Source organism: Pelodiscus sinensis, chromosome 3 (assembly GCF_052426305.1).
Source record: "Pelodiscus sinensis isolate ZL-2025 chromosome 3, ASM5242630v1, whole genome shotgun sequence".
In the NCBI taxonomy this organism is placed as follows: domain Eukaryota; kingdom Metazoa; phylum Chordata; order Testudines; family Trionychidae; genus Pelodiscus; species Pelodiscus sinensis.
The window spans coordinates 118,482,863-118,507,225 of record NC_143054.1 but is presented as its reverse complement, the minus strand read 5'-3'; the positions used below and the strand labels follow the sequence as shown (position 1 = coordinate 118,507,225).

The 24,363-nt window shown below is 40.6% G+C and overlaps 1 protein-coding gene across 13 annotated transcripts in view; it reads right to left on the bottom strand.

Moving 5' to 3' along the window:
* The window catches only part of QKI (QKI, KH domain containing RNA binding), a 259,728-nt gene that overhangs the window by 94,935 nt on the left and 140,430 nt on the right, over nt 1–24,363 (bottom strand). For 7 of the 13 annotated variants that reach the window (XM_006115173.5, XM_006115169.5, XM_006115175.4 and 4 more), the window contains one exon: nt 8,093–8,143. The exons of 5 other annotated variants lie outside the window; for them this stretch is intronic. In XM_006115173.5, the coding sequence (XP_006115235.1) occupies nt 8,093–8,143 (51 nt within the window). The remainder of the gene's footprint in view (nt 1–8,092; nt 8,144–24,363) is intronic. One more of the 13 variants, XM_075924587.2, reaches the window with a different exon arrangement.

The window sequence follows — 24,363 nt, the reverse complement described above, 5'->3', positions numbered from 1 at the left end:
GTAGTGAAATGTTACTCAATATCTATTGTAAAGAAAAACGGACAATGAAAATATTTGCCCTACAAGGACCTTTATCATTTCTTGTTTTTATACACACAAAAAAGTAAAGAAAATATATTTATCTGAATTCTTTGAATGTCTTTGTTAGAAGACATAAAATAAATACCGTAAGACATCACTCTTTTTAGTTAAATTTATTTTAAAACAATGTATTTAAAACAACAACTTTAAGAATCACATTTAAAGTCCAATGAAGTTAATAGAAAGATTCTCATTAATTTCAAGGAATTTCAGAACAGGACTTAAATGTCCTCTGTTTCCTTGCTTTTTTTTATTTAAAACGTCAAGAAATTAATTAAACCCATCCAGCATGTACTTAGCTTTACACAAATTCCTTTGATAACCTTTAAATACAAATACACAATTATTTACTTTGAGGAAAAATAAGAACTTCTGTAGTTGAGTTGATCACTTGAAATAATACAATCAAGTACCTCTGCACTCTGGCATAAAGCAAAGAATATTATGTCACCTTTCTTACACATTTTTATTAACAGGCATTCAAGCTTTGAAGAATGCTTACGAGTGGATCAAATCAGACAATTAAGAAAAATCTGCACTTGATTCAGCAGAGAGTTTTAGCTCTTGTGTCTTGTGCAGAACAAGCATTCCATGTAACTACTTTTTCTAAGTTGGCTATTTATCTGATAAAAAGAACTGTCTAAAATTATACTGGATTGACTTAATCTCTGATCCAACATAAAATATAGCCCTGAGGCACAATGTGAATGGGTAGAAATACTCAATACGCTGTTGTCTAGGTGCGCAATGGAGACTGTATCCTACACAAGCTCAAAAAGGCCAATTAACATCCCTAAAAGGAAAGGCAGATTTAATTGAGGAAAAAGCCCAGCTCAGATAAGGTCTGGGAGATGGCCAGAAATCAGCCAATAGTAGCTGCTTGTTGGAATAACAGCCTCTTTTAATATTAAGGAGCTATGCTGACACTACACAGTTTTGTCAATGAAAGTAAAACACTTTAATTAAATAGCATAAATTAAATTACTTTTGTATGTTCACTCCATACTCCGTCTCAGCAGAGTGCATTCATACTAGCAGTTCATGCATCAACACTGAGCAGTGCACTGTGGGTAGCTATCCCAGTGTGCAAACTGGCCACAGGGAAGGGTTTTCAATGTCCATGGTAGAGTCCCAGCAAATTCATGAACATGAAAAACACAAACACAGACAGTGAAATCTGGACTCCAAACCTCTTCCCTGCCATCTACTCAAAAATGTAGTCTTTTGTGTGTGTTTTACCTTATACTATATCGATTCCATGTGGGAGACCAGCATTTCTCAAATTGGGACCAAAACAGAAAACTGCAAGCCGGGAGGGGGTCACAAGATTATTATAGGGGGGTTGAAGTTTTGCCACCCTTATTTCTGCACTGCCTTGAGGGGATGGCTGTAGTGTGGTAGCTGTTGACCAGGCACCCAACTCTGAACTCAGTGCCCCACCAAAAGCAGTGCAGAAGGGTGACAATTTGGGTTGTTAAATATTGTGTAATAGGCTAACTGTGTAACTGCTAAAATTTTTACAGATTATATGGTTACACGGGCTACAAACTCTGCAGTATAAAACTTAGCTTTATACTGCAGATCGCTCAGTGAAGGCTCCCCAGGAGCAGGGCTTCCAGCCTCTGCAGCAGTGAAGCCACCTCCCTAGGAGCTGGCTGAGTGTAACTGACACCATTAACAGACATGCATCAGTTAAGCAGTTAACTGGTTATATTCTAACATTCCTACTGGCAACACCACATCAGACCATGCTACCCTTACTTCTGCACTGCTGTGTTTAGAACTAGGTAGCCAAAGACAGGCAGCTGCTGACTGAGGGCTGAGCTCTGCAGGTAGCAGCACAGAAGTAACAATGCCAACTAGGGATGTGAATGGGTTACCCGATAAGCATCACCCACTCGGGGCTGGGAGTCAGCCACCTCACATGGTGCTGGAAGGGGAGTTAGGAGCTGGCAGCCTCCGCCCTCCTGGCTTTCACCTATGAAAGGCTGAAGAATCCTACTTGCAGGTTTGGAGCTGGCAGCCCAGCACAGGGTCGAAAACAGTCAGGGTGGAGCAGCCCCTGCCATGGCACAGAGGCTGATCCAGCCTGCCTGATCCTGTTTAACCAGTTAAACTTAACTTTTAACTAGTTAGTCAATGAAACAAAATTTTACAAGCCTAATGCCAATACCATACCATACCATGCCACACCATCCGTATTTCTGTGCTACTGCTGGCTCTGCTTTCAGAGCTGGGAACTTGGCCAAAAGCTACCATTTTCTGGCCACTCAGCTCTGAAGACTGCGCTGCTGCCACAAGCCCCTCTACTACAATAACCTTATGTCCCCTCTCTCCCCATATCTCCTTTTTAGGTTAAGGACCCCCACAATCACAACACTAGGAAATTCCAGATTTAAATGGCTGAAATCACGACATTTACTATATCTGAAATCCCCAAACATGAAATTGACCAAAATGGATCATGAATTTGGTAGTGCCCGATAGATGACACAAATTTCTCAATCCTACTATCCATCAACATCCTACTAGCAGTGTTCTCTGTAAGATGAGCATTTGGGTGGGCACCTAGGAAAGATTCAAGAGCTTCCCAGCTGATTAGCAGAGTGTCCTCAGCTGGCAGCATGTGTTCCTACTGACAGTACACATCCGCATATGCCCCAGTGCACTGAAAAAATGTATTCCACACCTGGAGGAAAAAATTAGAGTGAACATTGCTTACTAGAGCCCAGTGTGGGAGGAGGAAAGTGTGTGGGGAAGATAGGGGAGAAGATGAGCCTGATACAGAGTCAATGTATGGGTGGGGAGAGTTTGAGAGAAAGTGGGGGGAAAGTATGTAAGAGACACAAGGTGTATTGGTGGAGAATGATTGTTTGTCAGTCATGCTGTTTCTATGTTCAGGGAGCCACTGGAAGCAACCAGTTGAGCCAGGGGAAAGGGTACACCTCTGTCATCAGCTCCCACTTCCCTACCTGGCTCTCTACAGCATAGTAGTGTCTCGCTCTCTCTCTCACACACACACACACCCCTGCCTCTGCTTGCCTGAGTTTTTCTATTGCAGGAGAAAGCAGCATTCCACATTAAGGATTTGCTCTCTGCTGTTGGGAGCTGAACGGCAAGCTCAGCTGTCAGAACATTCTAGAGTTTTGAAATCGGAGAAGTACATGGCTCTGTAGAAGTAACGCAGAGTGGCAAAGTTAAAAACAGTGAACAGAGTGGTTACAGGGGGCATTGTGGGACACTGGGGGAGGTCAAGTATAGCTATATAACAAATGTCAGCTCCTACATTCACGTTTTGTCACTAAATTTGCAGCAAAAAGCATTACGCCTCCCTTTGATGTGTTTTTTTTTTTTTGGTCACCAAAAGAGAGCAATTTTGTCACCAGAAGTGATAGTGCAATTACATCTCCATTGTTTTACCACCAAAAGTTGCCTTTTGCCACCAAAACTCTGTAGTGTTAACGAGGTCTAAGAAATCAACATTTGCTTTGTATGAAAAATACAGTGCATCTTCCTGAAAATTATGGCATTTACTCCAAGCACACAATTAATTTAAGAATTTACAAGTAAATGTTAGACTATGAATTAAAAACCTGGGTCCTTTTAGAAATTTGGCAGTTGTCACTTTTACGTTTTCAAAATGATCTTACAAATAACAGCACAGATACTTCAAACTTTCCATATAATTAAAACTGAAATCTCATGCACAGACAATTGTGAAGACAGTAAGTTGTAATTAAGTTACATTACTAATGGATGTTGTATCTTCGGCTACATCTACGCTACAAGGTTTTTGCACAAAAACAGTTGTTTTTACGCAAAAACCAGCAGACCGTCCACACCTCAAGTGTGTTTTTGCACAAGTAAATCAGCAGAACAGAGGGCTTTTGCTGATATTCCTCTCCCCACAAGTAATAACTCCTTTTTGTGTTACGGCTCTTGTGCAAAAGGCAGGTGTGGATGCTCCAGAGGGGTTTTTGCACAAGAAACCCCTATCGGTAAAAGCACAGGTGCTCTGATGGTCATTCTGCGAATGGCCATCAGAGCTTTCTTGAGCAAGAGTGTCCATGCAATGTGGACACTCTCTTGCACAAAAGCACATCGCTTTTGTGATGTTCTTTGAGGTCTGGGCACACTTTTGCACAAGATGTTTTTGTGGAAGATCTCTTCCGCAAAAGGCTTCTTGAGCAAAAACCCTGCAGTGTAGACGAAGCCTAATTGTGTCCCTATGTAATCATAATACACGCACTCAGGTCAACAGCTAGATAACATTTAAGCTGGCCTCCTATGACAGAGGTAATTCATCTAACCACTAGTTTCTCTACAGTTAATTTGCATGCAGCAATTTTTTTAGTTGTAATGGGTCATTGGTATTAGGGACACTATGAAGCATTGATACAAGTAAATTAACTGGCCGAATTGTCATTGCTTTTTCAAAACAGTGTGATTGTGCACTAGACTAGGCATTACTGCTTAAAAGACATAGTGGCACTCTTAAAACACAGACACAATGAAACACAAAACCCACTAATACTAGTCAGATACTTTTTTCTAATCTGGTGAAACAAAGCAAATTTAAATTAATCTTAATCTACTGGTGCTCTCCAGCTGCTTTCATCGTTTTGGTGTACCAATGAATCTCTCCTTAAAAGTGAAAGTCACTGCTACATAGCTATAAATTATCAGAACTTTTGCATGATTTTACAATTCTTTGATCTCCTTGTTCACTGTTTGCAGGTGAAATTTAAAATAATAATAAAAAATCAAAGGATATATCCAGAGAAAAATCTATGTTAAAACGGTGTTAAAGCTGAGAGTACACTTAAGACTCAAAAAAACTCTGGAATGATGTCATGATGGGAAAATAGATATAAATAATAAGTGGATCTTAATCTAATCTGAGACCAAAAACACTAAATTGCATTAATCATGATTATATTATTATTGCATGTTAATGATTACTACAGCATGTACTTAAGTTTGTCTAGGTGCCTAAACTCAGCATTACTGATCTTAATATGTTTGAATTATTTAAATATAAAACTTAACTCTGAATTGCCAGATTTTCAAGATGACAAAATTCTTGTGATTTTTATATCTTTGAACTAATGCTATATGCTCTTAACCCCTAACTTCGTTTTAACAATTTTTGTTTTAAAATATATTTCTGTAAATTCCTCATAAGCTAGAATTTAAAGCCCAATTCTGTGTTATTTAAGTTAATAGGAGCTTTGACACTGACTTTAATGGGAGCGGAACTGAATCCTCAATTAGTATAGTAGTCAAGCTGACACTGAAATGGAATACTATAGGATGTTAAAATAATTTTACGTTGTTCAACTGTAGTATTTTTCTGATTCTCCAATCATGAAGTACTACATTCATTTCATAACAGATTTTCTATGTGCCACTTAATTTACAACCAAGCTATGACTGGGTTTCTCTTTGCTAGTATAATAATTTAAAAGATATAAAAGATTACAGACTTTTCCATGAATAAGGGTTTTTAATCCATTATATTTAAATTTCAGTGGTTATTCTCTATAGTTCCAAAATCCCTCTGAAACACCACCACAGAATAAAAATAGAAAACGTGAAATCCCTTTTGAACTTTTTTTTTTTTTAATTATTTTTATTTTCAAGTCACTCTGTATTAAGGCTGGAGTGACTTGTATTTTGTCTACATCTCAGAGTAGAAGTTTTGGGTAATATCAACAACAAGATCTTAACAAGCTTCATAAAATCTTCATGTCAATAATCAACAGGGAGAAATTCAATTTAAGAACTGCTTTTAAGTCAAGTGTACCATTAATATGGTACTATCAAGGAAAATTCTGTTTAAACATGCTTCCTGTAAAATCAACTGCACTTAGCAGCTGTACTGCTGTTGCTTATGAGACAATAATTAGTCTTCCAAAGCTACCAAGACAAAATGGTACAGATATCCTTTAGATTAATTAATATAAACTAATGTGCAGAGAGTAAAGGCCACAGACACAGAATTTTCAAAATTACATTTTGTTGAGTGTTAATCAAAAATTAACCACTCACACCTAGATAGCCAATCAGGCATTAAATTATATCCAACATGACACTAATGAGTAAAATTTATTTAATCACTATTCCATTACATGTTCTCTGCATCTAGGAAAATAAGTCCAGAACAGGTAAATAAAATGAGTCCACAATGTTTTGCTTTTCAGTCTATTGGCACAACATTACGCTGCCAAATGAGAAACAACTTGGGTTCAGGCTAAGTATTTCCTGTTTCTGTTATGTCTTCGAGCAGGTCTACTCTCTGGGAGAAAGAGCAGTCTAAGTTATGCAACATCAGCTACTTGACTAGCGTAGCTGAAATCGACATACCTCAATCTACTTACTGTGGTGTGTCAACAGGAGACACTCTGCCATTTACTTCCCTTGTACTTCTCACTGAGGAGGGGTATCGGAGTTGACGAGAGAGCGATCAGCAGTCAATTTACAGCATCTATACTAGACTTCATAATTTAACCCCGTTGGATCCATCACTTCCATGTTAATCAGGCTGGTAGTGAAGATAAATTCTCAAAGGGAACCCTCTCTGACCACTGAAGGAGCAGCACTGACTAATACTGAAGGGAATCATGAATCAATTGTACTTGCTAGAAGGAGTTTTGCCACAGGATACAGACAAAGGATGGATGGGAAAATGACATGGAAAAGGGGAAACAAACCAGAAGGACAAATAATAATAATAATAAATTACATTTCTAAAACAACAATGTATTCTTGTAATCCTTTATAGGCAGAATTTGCAGAGATTTATACATACATTTTCTCTGATTCTATTCTTTCAGAATTTTGTAAAAAGTACTAGGTGTTCTAAAAATGTTTACTGAAAGTGACTCAGGAATCCACTCTGGCTGACGATGAATGAAGTAAAAACTTCACAGCCAGGTTACTACAGGCAGTCCCCGGGTTACGTACAAGATAGGGGACTATAGGTTTGTTCTTAAGTTGAATTTGTAAGTAAGTCGGAACTGGCTCCAGATTCAGCCGCTGCTGCTGAAACTGACCAGGGGCTGACTACAGGAAGCCGGAGGCAGAATTGCAAAGCGGGAGCAAAGCATGATTTGAGAAAAGGCAGTGAGGTGGGAAGAAGGATACTGGGAATATGCCCTCATTTATACTCTATGCATGCTTAATTCTTCTACTAAAATAGAAAAAAATTAATGTAACCATATACCCAGTTTATACAATAAAAAATGAACTGCTTTCTATGGACCAGATAGCACTTGGCCCCGACACAGATCAATAGGGGTGGCAGCGGGCTAACTAGAAGCCTTTGTGCCTCCAGGGTCCAGTCTGCACTAGTACCAAATACAACAGCAGTTCCTCCTTTCAGAAGAGCACAGAAATAGATTCCTTCCTGGACTAGTGAGGGTGGCTAAGTACACACACTACCTGCCACCTCCCTGGAAGGGAGAGAGAATTTTGAGGCAAAGCTTCTTCAATAAGCTACGACTGCACTGCTCCATAATAGTGAGCTGTGCCTAAATAGCACAGAGCTTTATAAAACAAAAACAGAAAAAAGGTACCTATTATCCAGCATAAACTTACTTATCCTTTCACAAAACACCAGGAGGAGTTGTAGAAAGCTAAGTGTTGTATTTCATTAGGTATGGCGGTACGGAGCATAAATAAGTAATTTTAGGAGGAAGTCACATGATAAAACATCTCCATTTACTGATTCATATTGTGAAGATGATACCAATGGAAAACAGTTTAAAAATACGTTTATAAGGGCTACAAATCCAACGGGGTTAAAATATAGCTATCTACAACAATTTCACTAGTTTCATTGCTCAAATAAACACAGACAATAAGCAAAAAAAGCTTAAATCAACCTAAAGATAAATTCTTCATACTGAGTGTACTCATTATTTGAGATTTTTGAACTCGGCCGTCTTCAAATTAATTAATTATTAATTAATTAATGAAATTTTGACAGAAAAGTAAAAAAATTACTTGCCTCTACCTCCAAAACTGCTGGATCAAGGTTGCCTCTGCTCTTAAAGGAGACCTGCAAAGGAAAAAAAACATTGGGCTTGTGCCCTACTTTGCTTCTTTAGGATGTTTAAAAGAGGTGTGAAGGTTTGACTAAGGTGATTTCTTTCTGCTTATTTACATTTGAGAGTTGGGTTCTGTCTGGACAGGAAGACACTGTGATGAATGGAGAGTAAGACAATACCACACGAGCCAAGAGGGAAAGCTTAGTAATTAAAAGAGAAAGAGACTTTAATGCTATTTAAATTTTGTTTTGCTTTTCTTAAAATATTTCAATTAAATATCTAATTAATTATTTAGAGAAAGGATGTTGTATTTAAGTTCCAGTATCCCCATGTCTTCTATTGAGTTGAGTGAGCTAATAGGATGCATCTTCTGAAACACGCTATAAGTCACCTAGAAAAACCAGGGGAGACCAGTGAGAAAGTTTCTGATATTACTAAGGTAAAAAGCAAGCAGAAAATAAATATTTAAAATAACTTTCAGGCCCTCTTTATACATAAAGTAATAAAACTGAGTACAAGCCCAATTTTAAAATATCCTTTGCAGGTTACCTTAAATTAAAACACGGTAATGGTAGACAAAGGAAGAAAAATGACATGGTTGATTCAAGGCAGCTAAGCTGCCTATTCTCTGTTCACTAAACTTTCTTTGAAAAAAGGCAAGTTGACATTAAGGATGTTAAATTGCAGTTAACTGACTAGTTGAGTAGTCGATGGAATTTCCACTGATGACTCAACTAGTCAATAGGCCCTTCTGCATTCCTCCTTTGAAATGAACAAGAGCCCTCCCGGGCCTCTTATACATTTCAAAGGAGGAATGCAAGAACCCCACATACAACCTGGGGCCAGCGGGACTGGGGCCAGCGGGAAGTCCCACTGACTACGGGCTGCACACAGGTGCCTGCTTTGAAATGCATAGGAGTCCCCAGTGGGGGCTTCATGCTGCTCTGCATGTTGCCTGGAGTCAGCTGAGGAGTCCCCAGCTGACCCTGGGCTCCATGGCTGCCCCTTTGAAATGCAGAGGCTGCATTTTAAAGGGGCAGCGCTGCACAGCTGAGCCAGGGATCAGCTGTGCAACGGCTGCCCCTCTGAAACACAGAGGTGGTGTTTCAAAGGGGCAAAGCCATGAAGCCCGGGTTCTGGGGAAATGCTGCTCAGAATCCAGGGTTAGCTGAGGAGTCCCCAGCTGACCTCAGGCTCCATGGCGCCTCGGCATTTTAAAAGGGCAGCGCCACACAGCTGAGCCGCAGATCAGCTGTGAGACAGTGCCACTTTGAAGTATCCCTCCCCCCCTACAGCCTCTATCTCATATAGGCAGGAAGGGGGAGGAGAGTAATCGACTAGTTGACAGACTATCTGATAAGCAAATGCTTATCAGATAGTTGACTAGTCCTTAACATCTTTAGTTGATATGTATCTTTTTGCCTTGTAATTGTGGTAACCAAGAAATAAACTTCTTGATCAATTTGCCTAAAATACAGAAGAAAAAAAAAGAAAAATCTGGTCTAAGAGCAACCTGCCAATTTTCCTACTAAAATGGTATTTCAAGCCAAATTTGTAGAATGGTGGTAAAAGTTGGGATTATAACAGGACAGCTACAACCTTAACTATATAGTTATTTTCAGTCCCTTAAACAAGCAAAACCACTGATCATATATCCTGGCATAACAAGTATGATGCTAAAGCATAAGTATTCTTCAAAGAGATGCCACTAAAATATGTGTCTCAGATCTTACTGTTAGTAGAAAAACAAACAAACAAACAGAACAAGTGGCTGCCTTAAATGCACACTACAAATTTAGTTATCCTGAAAACAATTTTATTTCATGATGGAGAAATGTACTGAAGAAATCCCTTAGAAAATTGCCTTAAGAAAAGCCACTTGTATTGCTTCTATACACAACTAAAATATATGAATTATATTTTAATAATAAAAATGGAGAATAATATCATGAAATATAATTCTTCCTAGCAAAATCAAGGGATAAAAAAGAAGTACAATGAGCCGGGAGAATGAAGGAATTTTAGGGAAACAAAACTGATTTTCTTTAGCCCATCTGAACATTAATGTTGCTAACTTTCACAATAGCAGGAAATAAAACCAAACTTTAAACAAATGAATGTTTTATCAGAATGGTTTAATTAATTAAATTCTGAAAAGTGCAATGTTCCAAGCTAGTATAAAGCTATTTCTGAAAATTATACAATTAGGGTTGCCAGATGGTTTAACCAAAAATACCAAACACCCCCCCCCCCAAAAAAAAACCCCCACACCAGGGGAAAAAATTCTGTTGAGGAAAAAAAAAGGGGGGGGGAGGAGGGGGGGAAGAGACCCAAGAGTTAAGCAGAAAAACTAAAACATCATTAACCCAGCATGGACCCTTTAAGAAAAAATCTTTAGATGGCTTTTTGCTGGCAGCCATCTTGTTTTCTTGATCAAGCCAGAAGGCAGCATCTCTGCGGAACCAGGTAAGCAGGGGGGTCTGGAGGCCTGGGGTGGGTGGTGGTGGTGGGGAGTTTGCTGAGTGTGTCACATAGGGTTGCCAGGTGTCTGGTATTTTCACCTCCTGGCAGGGGAAAAAGAAAATCAGAAAATACCGGACATTGTAGGTAACCAGTATTTTCCGATTTTTTTATTTTTATTTTTTTTTACTGGACAGGAGGCGAAAATACCGGACCATCCAGGTCAGTACCGGAAACCTGGCAACCCTATATACAACTTGTTTTCCCTCTCTTTGTGGAAATAGTACATTGATCCCAAAACAGTTCTAGAAAAGAAAGGCTTGCTCTTTCTGGTTTATCCAGGTGCTTATATAATGTTATCTGAGAATCTGTCAAGTATCAAAAATAGAAAAAAATCCTTCTGTCCTTCCTAGCTTCCGGGAAAATTAACTTGATTGGTTTACGGGAGGGTTTTTTATTAGCACTATCATTACCCGTCCTACGTACATGTGGCCTCCTCCCTCCCCCGTTGCCGGGGGTGGGGACGTTTGGGCCAGCTCAGAACGTGTTGCTTCCTCCCTTCCCGCTGCTCAGGGGCAGGGAAGGCTGGAGCCATGCATTCTCTAGACTCTCCACTGCTCCTGGGGCCGGGAAGGCTTGGGCAGTGCCGCAGGGCCTCCTCCCTTCTCCCAGGGGTGGGGGGAGTGATTGGGGTTGTGCATCCTCTTCCTTCCCCACTGCTACAGGGATGCTGGGGCGCATGCGCTCTTCCCTTCTCCACGGTGTTTTGGGGGGGGGGGGGGAGGGAGGACATGCTCGGCCTGCTGCAGGTGGGGTTGGGAGCCTGCCTCCTCCTATAAAGTGCTCAAGTCTTCTCAAATGTTCTCTGTGACAGTCAGTGACGGACACCTCTCCTTTTATAACAGTATAAATTACCACGAGTGAGTGACACTGTGTCTGTGCGAAAATTTAATTTGGCAAAGCTAATCAAAACAAAACAAAACACAAAAACTGTAATCTTACAATTTCATCAAGAAAAACTGGGCCCAGAAACAGCTAAACCAAGAATTTGATGAAGTTCAGCCTTTCAAAAAAATGCTACATAAAAAGAGGGAACCACTTTTTTTTTTTAAGAAAATTCTGTGCAAGTTACCTTTACAAATGACAATGATATTTTTAACTCACCTCTGCCTCAAAATATTTTACCTATCATTATTACCAGTAACATTTAAGAATGCTATAGCTGAAATAGATTAGAGCGGGGGAAAAAAACCCATTCTTGTTCTAGTTTCTTTACTGTACAGTCAATTTCCCCTGTTTGTTCAAGTATTTCATACACTACAGGAAAGCATTTTAAAAATATGAAGAAGTGATTGTGAACTCCAAAGTTAGCAATGGAAATCTAAGGGAGATGTAGTAAATTAATCTACTTTAAAGTCTTTTGGACTAACTGATTTCAAAGCTGGGACAATTTAAGACAAAAAATTGGTAGTTTCACAACTGTATAAATAAAGCAAGTGGCTGTGAATACTCTGATAGTTTCCAAATCTGGAGATCATCAAATTACTTGTTTTCTTTCATTTCCTATGTACTTAACTCCTACATCGTAATACTTAGAATACCAGCTCCTGCTGCCTCCCCTCACCCCGCTGCTGCCTCTCTATCAGAGGCAGTAGCAAGGGGAGGCAGCTTCATAGGAGCTGGTGCTTGTGGGAAGCTGGCCGCCTCCGTGCTGCTACCTTTGTGCTTAAAAGCCAGCTCCCGCCTCCCTCCCAATAGAGAGGCAGCAAGTGGGGTTGGGGAGGGGAGGTGTGTGGTCGTTCGGATTAATCGATAAGCCCAGGCTCATTGGTTAATCATGTCAACGTCTACACACTAATGACCCTAGTTTACTAGTACAGAATAGCTGCTCTTTTAGAAAGCATACATACATACACACTGACATATACCTAGTGAGAGCAAATAGATAAATGCACTAGCCTGGGACACTGAAAACTAGATTCTACTCCTTGCTTCAACATTAGTTTTTCTAGATGATATGGACAGGTCATTTCGCCACTGTTTCCCCATCTATAAAGTGGAGGTGATAAGTGATACAGAAGACCTATAAAGAGAGTCTGAGGCATGTGTCAGATGACATGAGATCCTCTTCTTCACTGAATTGTTCAAGAAAATCTGTAGGTAGACTTTTATTTAAACAGACATTTTGAAATACCAAGTCTTTAAAGCCAAAAAATATTATGTTCTTTGCACAATGAATTAATCATGCACTCTACTAAGGCACAACTCCTACTGGTTTCAGGGCAGAGCTCAGAAGGTAGTGAAGTATAAACTCCATATTCTGGCTCTGGAATTCGAAGTGGTTCTTAGTCCATAGAGATGCAGTGTGAGCTGCCATCACTGAATCTTCTTTGAGTTTTCTGAAGTAGATAGGTTATATCACATCAATGTAGCCCAACATTTTAAGCCTTATCTTTTTCAATAATCTTTGTTTTCACATTGGCATCCCAGCATATGTTAATAAAGTAATGGGCATGTGAACAGTGAAAAAAGGCTTTTATTTCAGCTTATCTACAGGATTCCAGTATACTCCAATTGGTTGAAGGGCACACAATAGAGATTTGGAAAGTTTACTGAAACCCTAGTAAATCAAATATCTTTAGAAAAGGTTTAATTGATTTAGTATGGGTTGGCCCTGATTTGGGCAGGTGATTACACTCAATGACTTCCTGAGGTCTCTTCCAGCCCTAGGATTCTATGATTAACAGGTAATGTCCAGTGCTCAGTACAGCTGCCCCTCATTGTTTTACCCAAAATTTACTACATCAAATTTAGAATATTTCATCTTCATGTAAATTAAACTGAAATCTAAATTAAGAATGTTCTCTAGAATTATAGGGATGGTATTCAATGCTAGTATTTTTCATTGTCCTCTTATACACAACTACCAGGCATTTGATTTAAAAAACATAGTCCAATCCAGTATCCCAACAGGCAACATTCAATGCCTTCTGTGAGAATGACTATATGCATGCATTGTTCACAAATACGTATATTGATAGTTCATTGCCAGCTTTCTCTTTCCAACAGAGAAAGAGTTGCTTCTGGAGTAACGGTCACAAATTGGTTTAGGGTGATACGGAAGATGGTCTCAACTTTTCTGGCTCAGAAAATATCAGGAATAAAGCCAATTTCTCTTGGTGGCTTGGATTCTGTTGCATTTCTGGTCAGTTTTAAGGTATATCATTCACAAATTCAATGTTGTACTTAGCTTTCATACACTACTGGAGAATGTCACAAAGCTTCATAAAGCATTGCTACTGATAGTGGGTTTGTAACACTAATTTACAAATAGTAAATCTAAAACAACATGATATACTTTTATTTAAAAACATAAACCACCCAAATATACACAAAGCATTGAAGAGTATAAAGTATGCATTTTAGTAGTATGAAAATAATTTCATTCAGCAAAACATAAATATTCAACTACACAAGTATACAAATGCAACTAGCATTTGCCTTTGAAAGATTCTAAACTCAAGAGCAAACAAAACTATTATGATTGTCCTCTAGTCAGACTTCCTGAATATCCCAGAACACAGTATTGAAACTTCATCTTTCACCATTTTCCTGCATCCGGCCTACAAACTGCTTGTTAAATTACACTTTTTCAAAAACACACACACAAAGACGACATTCAATCTTGATTAGAATATATTAAGTGATGGAGAATTCACTATACAGTAGAGTCCAGATTATCTGACCTAAACAGAACCGACAGGCAGTCGGAGTAATGAAAATGTTGGATAATACAGAAACAGCCCAGAATGTGAACAAATTATTCGCTGTGTTGTGAGGGGGGTCCAGACTGCTTTAGCCAGCCCTCCCCTTAAACACCCCCTGCACCAGCTGTGCCCTGCGAGTGGCCCAGGGGGCTCCCACCCCGCTGCGGGCTGCCAGTACACTGCGCCCCGAACAGCTCAGAAACAAAGCAGCCAACAATGGCCGTGACTCGGCCCCTTCCCCACCTCTCGGCAGTAGCACCAGCCCGCGCCCCTTGGCCCCACCCGTGCCCTGCGGCTGGATCTCACGCACTGGTCCCTGCTGCTCACTGGAGTCAGGGCTGGCTTTGAAAGGGACGCTGCTGCCCAGCCTACTCCCCGCCATGCAAAGGGAGGAGCAGGAGCAGGAAGCGGTGGCCCTGGAATAAGGCTGTGCCAATCTGCGGGCAGGGCTGAGGCTGCATGTGTCACCCCCAAGCAAGCGTCGCTAGCGTGGGTGTGGCCTGGCTGCGAGAGCCCTGGAGAGTGGCTCAGGCTGAGCATGGAGCAGCCTATGTGGCTTCCCCTGTGTTGCCCCCATTGCACCCCTTCCCACAACTGCAGCCCCCAAGAAACCTCGTACCAAGAGGAAGGCCCCCAACTGCCCCTAGCACTCATCACCATGACAGGCAATGGAGTGGCCCAACCAAAGTTGGCTGGGACCAGGGTGCACTGACAATTCGGACTCTACTGTATCTCTTCTTAAGTTGTTCCAGCAGTTAATAAACTCTCAAATATTTTCATCTTTATTTTACTTTGTCTCTTGCTTCGGCAGCCAATCACTAGATCTTTTTATGCTCAATTAGAGAAGCTTCTAAAAATCAGAAGCCTTATCCTTAATAAGGTATTTATAGACAGTGATCAAGTCATCTCTTATCTTTCCTCTGATAGAACTAAACAGATATAATTTAAGTCTGTCACAGTAAGGCTGGTTTTCTTCCATTTAAGCATCCGAAGATGATGCTTGCTCTCTTACCTGTAGCATCACAGTAAAGTTTACATTTCTTTGATTATCAATCATAATCCCTAAATCTTTTACAGAGACTATTTTCCAGGCTATAGTACCCCCATCTTGTAATTGTGATCTATATTACTGCTTGCTCCTAAATTCTCAACCTTCCATTTGGTTCAAAAATGCACTTTTGAATTAGCCCTGCTTATGAAGCAACAACTCAGATTATAGTGTCCAATTGACTTGTTCTCCTTATTTACCACTTCGCAAATTTCATATAATCTGCAACAAAGATTTTATATTTTTATTTTTTCATATCTGATATGGAATATTATACACACAGAGAGAATAGCCCTGAGTCAAGAATAGATAATTAGGGGACCCTACTAAAAACCCTTTCATTTGACAGAGGAGGAGCTGGGCTGTCATGCCCTTTATACACATTTTGGAACATGAGAAGCTTGCCTGGGTCCAGAGCTTCCCCCGTGTGTGACCCTCTTTAGGAAACAATGTAGAATCTTTCTCTCTGAGCAAGTCCTTCCTCCTTAAGTGTTGCTCAGAATACTACGAATAGAAAGGGCTAATTAATATACACTAACCTTCCTTCCCAAACAACAACCAGAATCCAAGCAAAGCGCTGACCCCTAAAATTGAGATACGCCAGAAATTCCATGAAGTCCACTGACAACTTCTGCATTATCATCGGACTGTATGTGGAAACAACTCAAACTACTATGATGGGCAGCAGAATAAAATCCTGAACTAGATGAATGCTAAAACTGTTAATTTTGTGTGCCTCATTTGAGAAGGCTGGGGCCTTACTTTTCAGAGGATTAACATTACATTTCCCTTTATATGTTCACAGCACCATTTCATTGACTGCAATTGTAGACAAGTGCTTTGCACTCTGCAACTCAGACCCCTGGGTCTCAAGAAAATGAAGCAAACTAGCCATCTGAAATTTTGGTCTACGTGACTTATCCAGTATCACACAGGAGTTTTTTGGTAGATTCAGAGATAGAATTCAGTTTCCAGAGCAGCATTCAACTCATCTCTCTTCCTGCAGTCGTCTGCCTCATTCACTTTATATTTCCACAAGAGATGAAGGGAGTCCTATATTTTTTAACTTCTTTTACTATATGCAACCCTGATTCACTCCTTCAGCACTCTTCTTCCTGTGCACTGAGTGAAGAAGGCATCTTTTGGAAAAAATAGCACGGGTTTATGCAATTAAAAAGTGTATCATAATGCATATGTACAAGGAATCAAAATTAAAAGTCCACAGACAATGTTAATTTTAACATTTCCTATTTCTGGGTGCTTAACTTTGCAACCATAATCATGTTCTTTTAATGTAGTCTTTCTGGATGCAATTTTCTATGTTTTTCATAAAGTATTTAAGAAAACCCCCCTCAGTATTGGGAATAGGGATGTCAATGTATACTCGACTATACAATTAATCAATAAGCCTAGGCTTATCGTTTTAATCTTGTTGACTACACAAATCCCTCCCCCCACCCAATAACGTAATTGGGACAACAAGGTGGGGGAGAGAGGAGGAGCTGGCTCCACACAACACTTGCTCTGTGGTGTCACTTTCCCCTCCTCTCTCCCCTTCCCTCCCCACGCTGCTGTTCTACATCCCATGGAGTAAGCCTCTGTCTGTGGGGACTTGGACTCCCCCCACAGACAGGGGCTGCTGCCATCCCACACTGAGGCAGAAGCGCAGGAGGCAGGCAGCTGGTCCACAAGGAGAGCTGGTTTTTAAACTGGTTCTCTTTGCAGACTGGCTCCCAATCACCCTACGCTGCTGCCTCCAATCCTGGGAACTATTGAATAGTCGTGTAACTGATAATATTTTATGTGGTTACATGACTATTCAATTATACAATAGCTAACATCCCTAACTGGGAACCATACTGGCCCTTGACATTAAGGACTCACCCTAGCATTCTCTTGTTTAGGTTTCAGAGGGGCATTCACATGCCATGCCACTTACACCACTGGATACTCATGCAGAAGAAAAATATAGATAGCCATGACATCACAAAAAAATGTCCAAGTGCACTGTCTGCTGACAGAAAAAATATCCCTAAATAGCTGAACTGACAGAAAAGAGGTGCATTCTCTTCACCTTAAGAAATCAACTCCTAGAAGTGACAAGAACAGGAAGCTGAAGATATACCATAAAGCCACCTACCAATAAGGCATAGATAATAATAATATTAAATTTAGTGTATACAATTAGGCAACTATTACATATTTATTAGGCACCTTAAGTAATCTGATTGTTATAGGGGACAGATACCTAAAATTCCCTCTGGTCAGCACCCCCAAAAAATCTTATTTGAATGCCCATATTGGAAATACAAGAATATAAATGCGATATAACTAATGCGCCACTTTCAACTAATTCTGGAACTCACCATTAGAATTCACACATGACTTACAGTTATCAAGGGCACATTACATTCATTTTTTCTAGACCACTTTGTTTTAAGTATTAGTTCTAATCTAAACTGTCAGTCAAGAACAGGACAAGAATACAAGATTCTTCATCTGCTTTTTCATTATTAGGAATAGAAATTCTTCAGATTCAAAAACATTCTTCAAACTTATTTTCTCATGAGCTTGAAGATATCATTTCAATACAAAAATGACTTGTACAGGCAGTCCGCGGGTTACGTACAAGATAGGGACTGTAGGTTTGTTCTTAAGTTGAATTTGTATGTAAGTCGGAACTGGTACATATTGTAGGGGAAACTCTAGCCAAACATTTCTCCAGAGCTCAGTTTTATTCTCCCACATCTCACTTCCCTCAGTCCTTTATTCTCAAGCTGAGGTGTCTGCTGAGAAAAGCTGCTCCGCGTCTCCCTGGTCTGCTGGGGGGAAGCAGCTAGTGCGGAGCTGCCTCACCCCGTTTGTAGGTAGGGATCCGATGTAAGTCGGATCCATGTAACCCGGGGACTGCCTGTATTGTTTTTTAAAAATGCTTTTAAAATGCTTACATTTCTACAAAGACTGAAAGCCAGTATTGAGGAGTCACTTTAGGGGAACAGGAAAATTCATAGCTGCCCCTAATAATGCAAACAATTTATGACTAACTTTTTTAACCAATAATGAACTCAAAGGTTTTTTTCCATGTAAGGACTTAAAACTCAGATTTGTAAACAAATATCAGAATTTAAAATTGTAAAAAGTCTGAAGGATTTACTGGTTCTGTAATAAGTCTAAAATTATATTTAGCAGTATACTTTTATACTATCATATTTCCAGGGCTGGACAGAACCATGGGCGAGCCGGGCAGCTGCCCAGGGTGCCAACCCATAGGGGGCTCCTGATGGCAGCTATAAGGGGAATGTGGCGTCCCTTACAGCTGCCATCAGGAGCCGCGCGCTTGCCCCCACAGCTGCGGGGCCCTGCACGACCCAGCACGTGCACCAGCAGCGCTGGCCGGGCCAGGCTGGGCAGCGCATGCTCCATGTGCCCCGGGGTCAGGCCCCCAGGCTGCGTTCCAGCAGCCGTGACAGGCCCGTGCGTGCGCTGAGTATCCCAGGGGTGGGCCTCAGGCTTCTCACCAGCAGCTGTGGCCGGCGCGCACATGCGCCATGCGCCCCCTGGGGAGGCAGGCCCACGCCCCCTGGGCGGGCCTGCGCATAAGTACCTAGTCCAGTGTTGCTCACCACCTTATGCTGCTGTTATTTCACATGCCAAAACCAACCAAGTGTATGTGACTACAGTGCCCTCCCTTTGTGGTTTGGCTGACATTTACAATGTACACATTTTCTGAGGAAAGCACTGTCTCTTCATATGTGCTGGTACAATGCCTAGCACCAGGGGCCGCAAACCTAAGCCTTTATCTATACTATAGAAATTTGTTGGCAAAGGCATCGTTCAGTGAGAAAATAAAGGAGGTTGCAAATAACTGCAATGTTACTTTTGGTTCAAAACGGTTCTGTTTTGGTGACAGTGTAAGGCCATGTTTCTCTTCCTCTCCCCAAATATTTTGGAAAAAATCCAAAATTTTAGCAGCAAAGTGCCAGTGTAGACATTGTGTTTGTATATGCCACTGTACATGTCCCCTATGAGATTATGACCATGCTGACTGCTTGAACTCTGTTTCCCTGCAGCCAAGGCAAACAACCTTCTTTGCGCCATTCCAGCCCACTAATTTTTGAAGTTAAGTTCCACTTGCTCCATGCTTGGCGTGGAGAGCTCACAATTACATCTTTCCATCTGACCACAGTGGCTCCACACTGGAAATGTTCTCTGCCTTATCCAACATGGAGCTTGTTGGATCTGTTGAATATATGGGAAGAGGAGACTGTCTAGTGTCAGCTGTGCTATTGCCACAAGGATTTTGATACCCCATGCAGATTTTTCATGGCATGTATGAAAGGGGGTATGATTGAGACATGATGTAGCACAGTAGTCACCAACCAGTAGAACGGGATCTACTGGAACGTCTTGGAACCTTTGACAGATGATCCTGACAGGTGTGGCCAGGAGGCTACCAAGTGCTGGCACTTCATCTGCCCCTATGAGCACTGCCGTGCTGCTTCTGCACTCTGCATTGGAGCTGAGCCCCATCCTTGGGAGTTTCTTGCATGCTGTGCAGGGAACAGGAAGAAGAGGAGGGAGTGTTGATGTTAGGGTGCCTCTCTCCCACCCTGTACCCCATCTCCACATAGTGGGGAGAGGAGGGAGGGCAGGGATGGAGAGAGTTAGCTGGCTGCTTCTGAGAGTAAGGGTAAGCCTGCCTTAGTCCCCTGCATCATCACTCAGAAGCCACCTGTGGTCAGCGTTGCCCAGCTGGAGATCACATCCAAACCCCAGCTCTAAACCTCTCCTGCACCCCAAATCCCTGCCCTCCCCCTGAATCTCTCTGCCCGCCAGAGCCTGCACCCTGAACCCCCCTGCTGCTCAACTACCTCAGCTCAGAACCACTCCCACACTCCAGAGCTTTTAGCTCACGATCAGAGTCTGTATTTCCCTACCCCGTACTCCAGCCTTCTGTCCCCAGACTGATAAAAATGAGCGAGGATGGGGGAGGTTAAAAGAATGGAGTGAGCAGGGGCGGGGCCTCGGAGAAGGGGTGGGAAGGAGGCAGGGCAAGCATGTTTTGGTTTGGGGTAGATCCTGGATTGAACTTATATTAAAAAAGTGATCTCATGCTTACAGAGGTAAGAGACCATTGATGTAGTGCAGAATGAAGATAAAGGAGCTGAGGCAGGCATACCAAAAGCATGGAGGCAAACCATGTCTCCAGTGCTGTGCTCAAGGCCTGCCAGTTCTATAAGGAGTCAGATGCTATCCTTGATGGTGATTCCATGTCCATAGCGTAGAGCCCTATGGGAACTGTAGTGTGCCTTGAGGTGACGGAAAGTGGACCTAATCCAGAGGACGAGCTCATAGACGAGGAGGTGGAGTTACAGGAAAAGGTGGAGACTGTGATGAAGTCACCAGGCAGCCAGACCAGTCAAGAACCAAAACTGCATTATGGGATGTTGAACCCACAATCATGATGCACCACAATCCATTCTGCAACCCAAAATTCATAGCAGCATAAGGTGGCGAGCAACACTGGAACAGGTACTCACAATGCACCATCACTGCTAGCACACTGGGGGTACATCAACACAACGTGGCTATTTCAGGATACCAGAAGTATTCCAAAATAGCTGCCTTGTGTCTTTTCAATGCGCCCGCTATTTTGAGATAGCTTGTCCGCTATTTCAAGACCTATTTCAGCATCCCTGTAGCCCTCGTTCCATGGGGATTATAGAATGCTCGAAATAGTGTGTTATTTCAAAATTTGGCACAGTGTAGACATGCCAAATGTTGAAATATGCTATTTCCAAATTCAATCAGAATAAGATATGCAATATGCGTAGTACAAATTGCCTATCTTATTTAGACTTTAGGGTGCTGTGTAGATGCACCCTACGTGTGGGCAGGGCCGGCTCGAGCCATTCCTGTGCCCTGGCCAGCGGGCGTGCGACACATATGCGGCTCCGCCCTCGGGTGCGCGGTCCCGCCCCCTGGCGCACTGCCATCAGGCACCCCACATAGGTTGGCGTCCTGGGCAGCTGCCTGGCTAGCCCCCTCCCTTAATCCAGCTCTGCGTATGGGCATGCTCTGTCAACAGAGGGAACTTCGAGTGCACATACAACAGCTATATTATCATTCTTTTTGGTCATCAATATAACTTTTGTTAACATATTAATAACTCAATAATATTAGGAGTGTTAAAGTATGTTTATTCAAGTAAACAAGTAACTGCTGAAAATTTCAGTGGTTACATGATTACACTGGGGGAAGGGAAGCATGCAGGCAGCTCCTGCCTACCCCCCACCCCTCACACTGTAGTCTCTGAATCAAAGGCAGCAGTGCAGGGGAGTCTGTGTGTAATCATGCACATTAACGAAGGAACCCAGGCTCACTGGTTAATCGTGTACAGTTACACTTTCACATCCCTAGTTTATCTATAGTCTAAATGGCTCCCCTCTAAGAAAGCCAAGATATGAGTATGGAATAGCTGAATAAAATCCTAATTAATTTTTCCCCTCCCAAGGTCCTTCCAAATAAGGTGAAACTTTTGGAGACAGCCAACATGATCAAAATAAAATGGTTTAACGACTACAAAAGCATAGAAGATAACCTGTTTATTTACAAGGTGTATTTACTCCTACCTGATTTGAAGAAAAACAAAGTGCCTCCAAGTAGCTGAAAAAAATTCTTTTAATTTTCTTCACCTCCCCTCTTCCAGGCCAGATAAACAAGGGCATTATCACTGTTTAATACAACTTTTAATTGAGTACTGTCACTGGTGGGAAGAAAAGTGCAAAACCACTACTTTCCATATCAAACAAAGCAGGTAATTAACAGCTATTCTGGTACAATCCCTTATCACCAAAACACACAACACTGCTAAGTTCTTTCAATGCCAGCACTGTGCTACAACAAAGCAGAGCTGATGTTTCAGGGTCACATTCACTCTTTAATACACAAGCATAAATTTACTGCTCAGTGAGACACCTATAATTAAACAGAAGAAGAATATAATTCTAGTATTCAAACAGTCTTGCATATGAGTGGGCTATTTCTCCCTGTAAAGATGATTGCCTTTCATTTTATGGTTTCAAGTAGCTACAGTTCACTTAGGTTTGATTACATAGCAATTAGATATGCAAATACCAGAGATCTAACAAATGCTTTTTCAAACATCAGATTGTAAGTAATCAAGTCTATTCTTTATCCTGTACACACAAGTTAGTCATTAAACAGCTATTGTCTCAAAAAAGTATCTGCCTACAAATCTCTTTTTTTTAAAATCTTAAACATTAGGCAAAACCTGCTTGACATGCATAATACTTTGAAGTTTTTAAGAAGTTATAATTACCTGGTTTTGGACTTTAACTTTTGTATGATCTTAGTACAACTGCTAATTGCCTACAAATGTATATAGGTGGTCTTACCATGTTAAGCAAAATTGATGCCATTTTCCATTAAGATTCCATTGAAAAACTGACAAGGGACATTCTATAGTGGTGTAGTTGTATCAGTGTACTAGTATCAATAGAATTGAAGTTCTATCAAAGCAACTTATACTGGTATTTTCCACAAGTAATCAGCTTGAATCCTCTCCTATACTATTCTAGTGGTACACATATCTAGTTATTCTAGTACATGAACCAGTGATGTTTGGGAACAGATGCTCTACACCAGTGTTTCCCAAATGGTGTTTCGAGGAACCACGGGGTTCCACAAAGTAAAAATAAGAGTTCCGCGAGAAAATTCCATTACAATAACATTTTAGTATTTACAAAAAATTAATATTATTTTTTTAAATGTGCAATTAAATTAAATGTTGATCTCAGGACCTTGTTTAGCATTTGTTTATTATTATCCTTACTTATTTGTGGTCTACTTTTTCAACTCCATATATTAGACTTTTGTTAGGGATTCTGCAAAATTCTTTCAAGTTTAAAAGGGTTCTGTGGCCAAATAAAATTGGGAAGCATTGCTCTACTCTGATTAGAATTAGGAGAAAATTAGTCTAGCTCAGGGCTACTCAACTTTGGAAGCCCGGGCACCACAACGATACAGCACATGCCAAGGGCTGCAACTTGAGTGTGGTTGCATATACATGCAAATATATACGCAAATAGCTTATTTCATACTGACAGGCATGAATACAAAATTAAGGTAAGACTATACAACCCACAGGCCCCATTTAAGTCAGTTCTGCCGATATTAATAAAATGCAATATTTACCCGATTTCTACCCATATGACAGCACTTTTAATGAGCAATGACAGTCCAGGCATTTAAGTACTAAAACGCATCTCAACAGAAGACCATTATATTGACTACTTTTTTGTTTTGGCTCCCACCGTGTTGAGTAGCCCTGATCTAGCTAAAAAAACATTATGGCTAAGATATAAAAATCTTTACAGTAATATATTTAAAATCAATTTATAAGGCGGAGGGGTCAATAAACATTTTTCTTTTAATGTTTAATTTCACACTTTAAAAAATCAAAATGTATATGTTAAATCTACACAGAACATAGCTCAACAGGGAATTAAAAAAAAAATCACAGGAATAATCTGTATTGTAGTAACTAAACTGTAGCCAAAATTATGAAAATGTAACTGTTACTATTTTTATATTATTTTAGTGCCTGAAGACACTATACAAACAAAGTAAGACTGTCCCAGCACCAAAGAACTCCAAAGTAGGAGAGCAGTAGCACTCCAAGACATGGTGGTCATAAAGAAACTGAAAATAATTTGATGGACATCACAAAGTTAAAAAACCACATTTCTTGCTAACATTTTGTTTTTACTGTAATTATCATTGACATCTAATATTAGTATATCTTAAACTCAGTATAAATTCATTTTTTTCCAATTTGTTTCTTTTATACATTTGACAACATTGTGTATATTGTAAATTTTATTCTCAATATTCTGCAGAATTAATTAAAATGTTTTCAGTTATTCCAAAGATT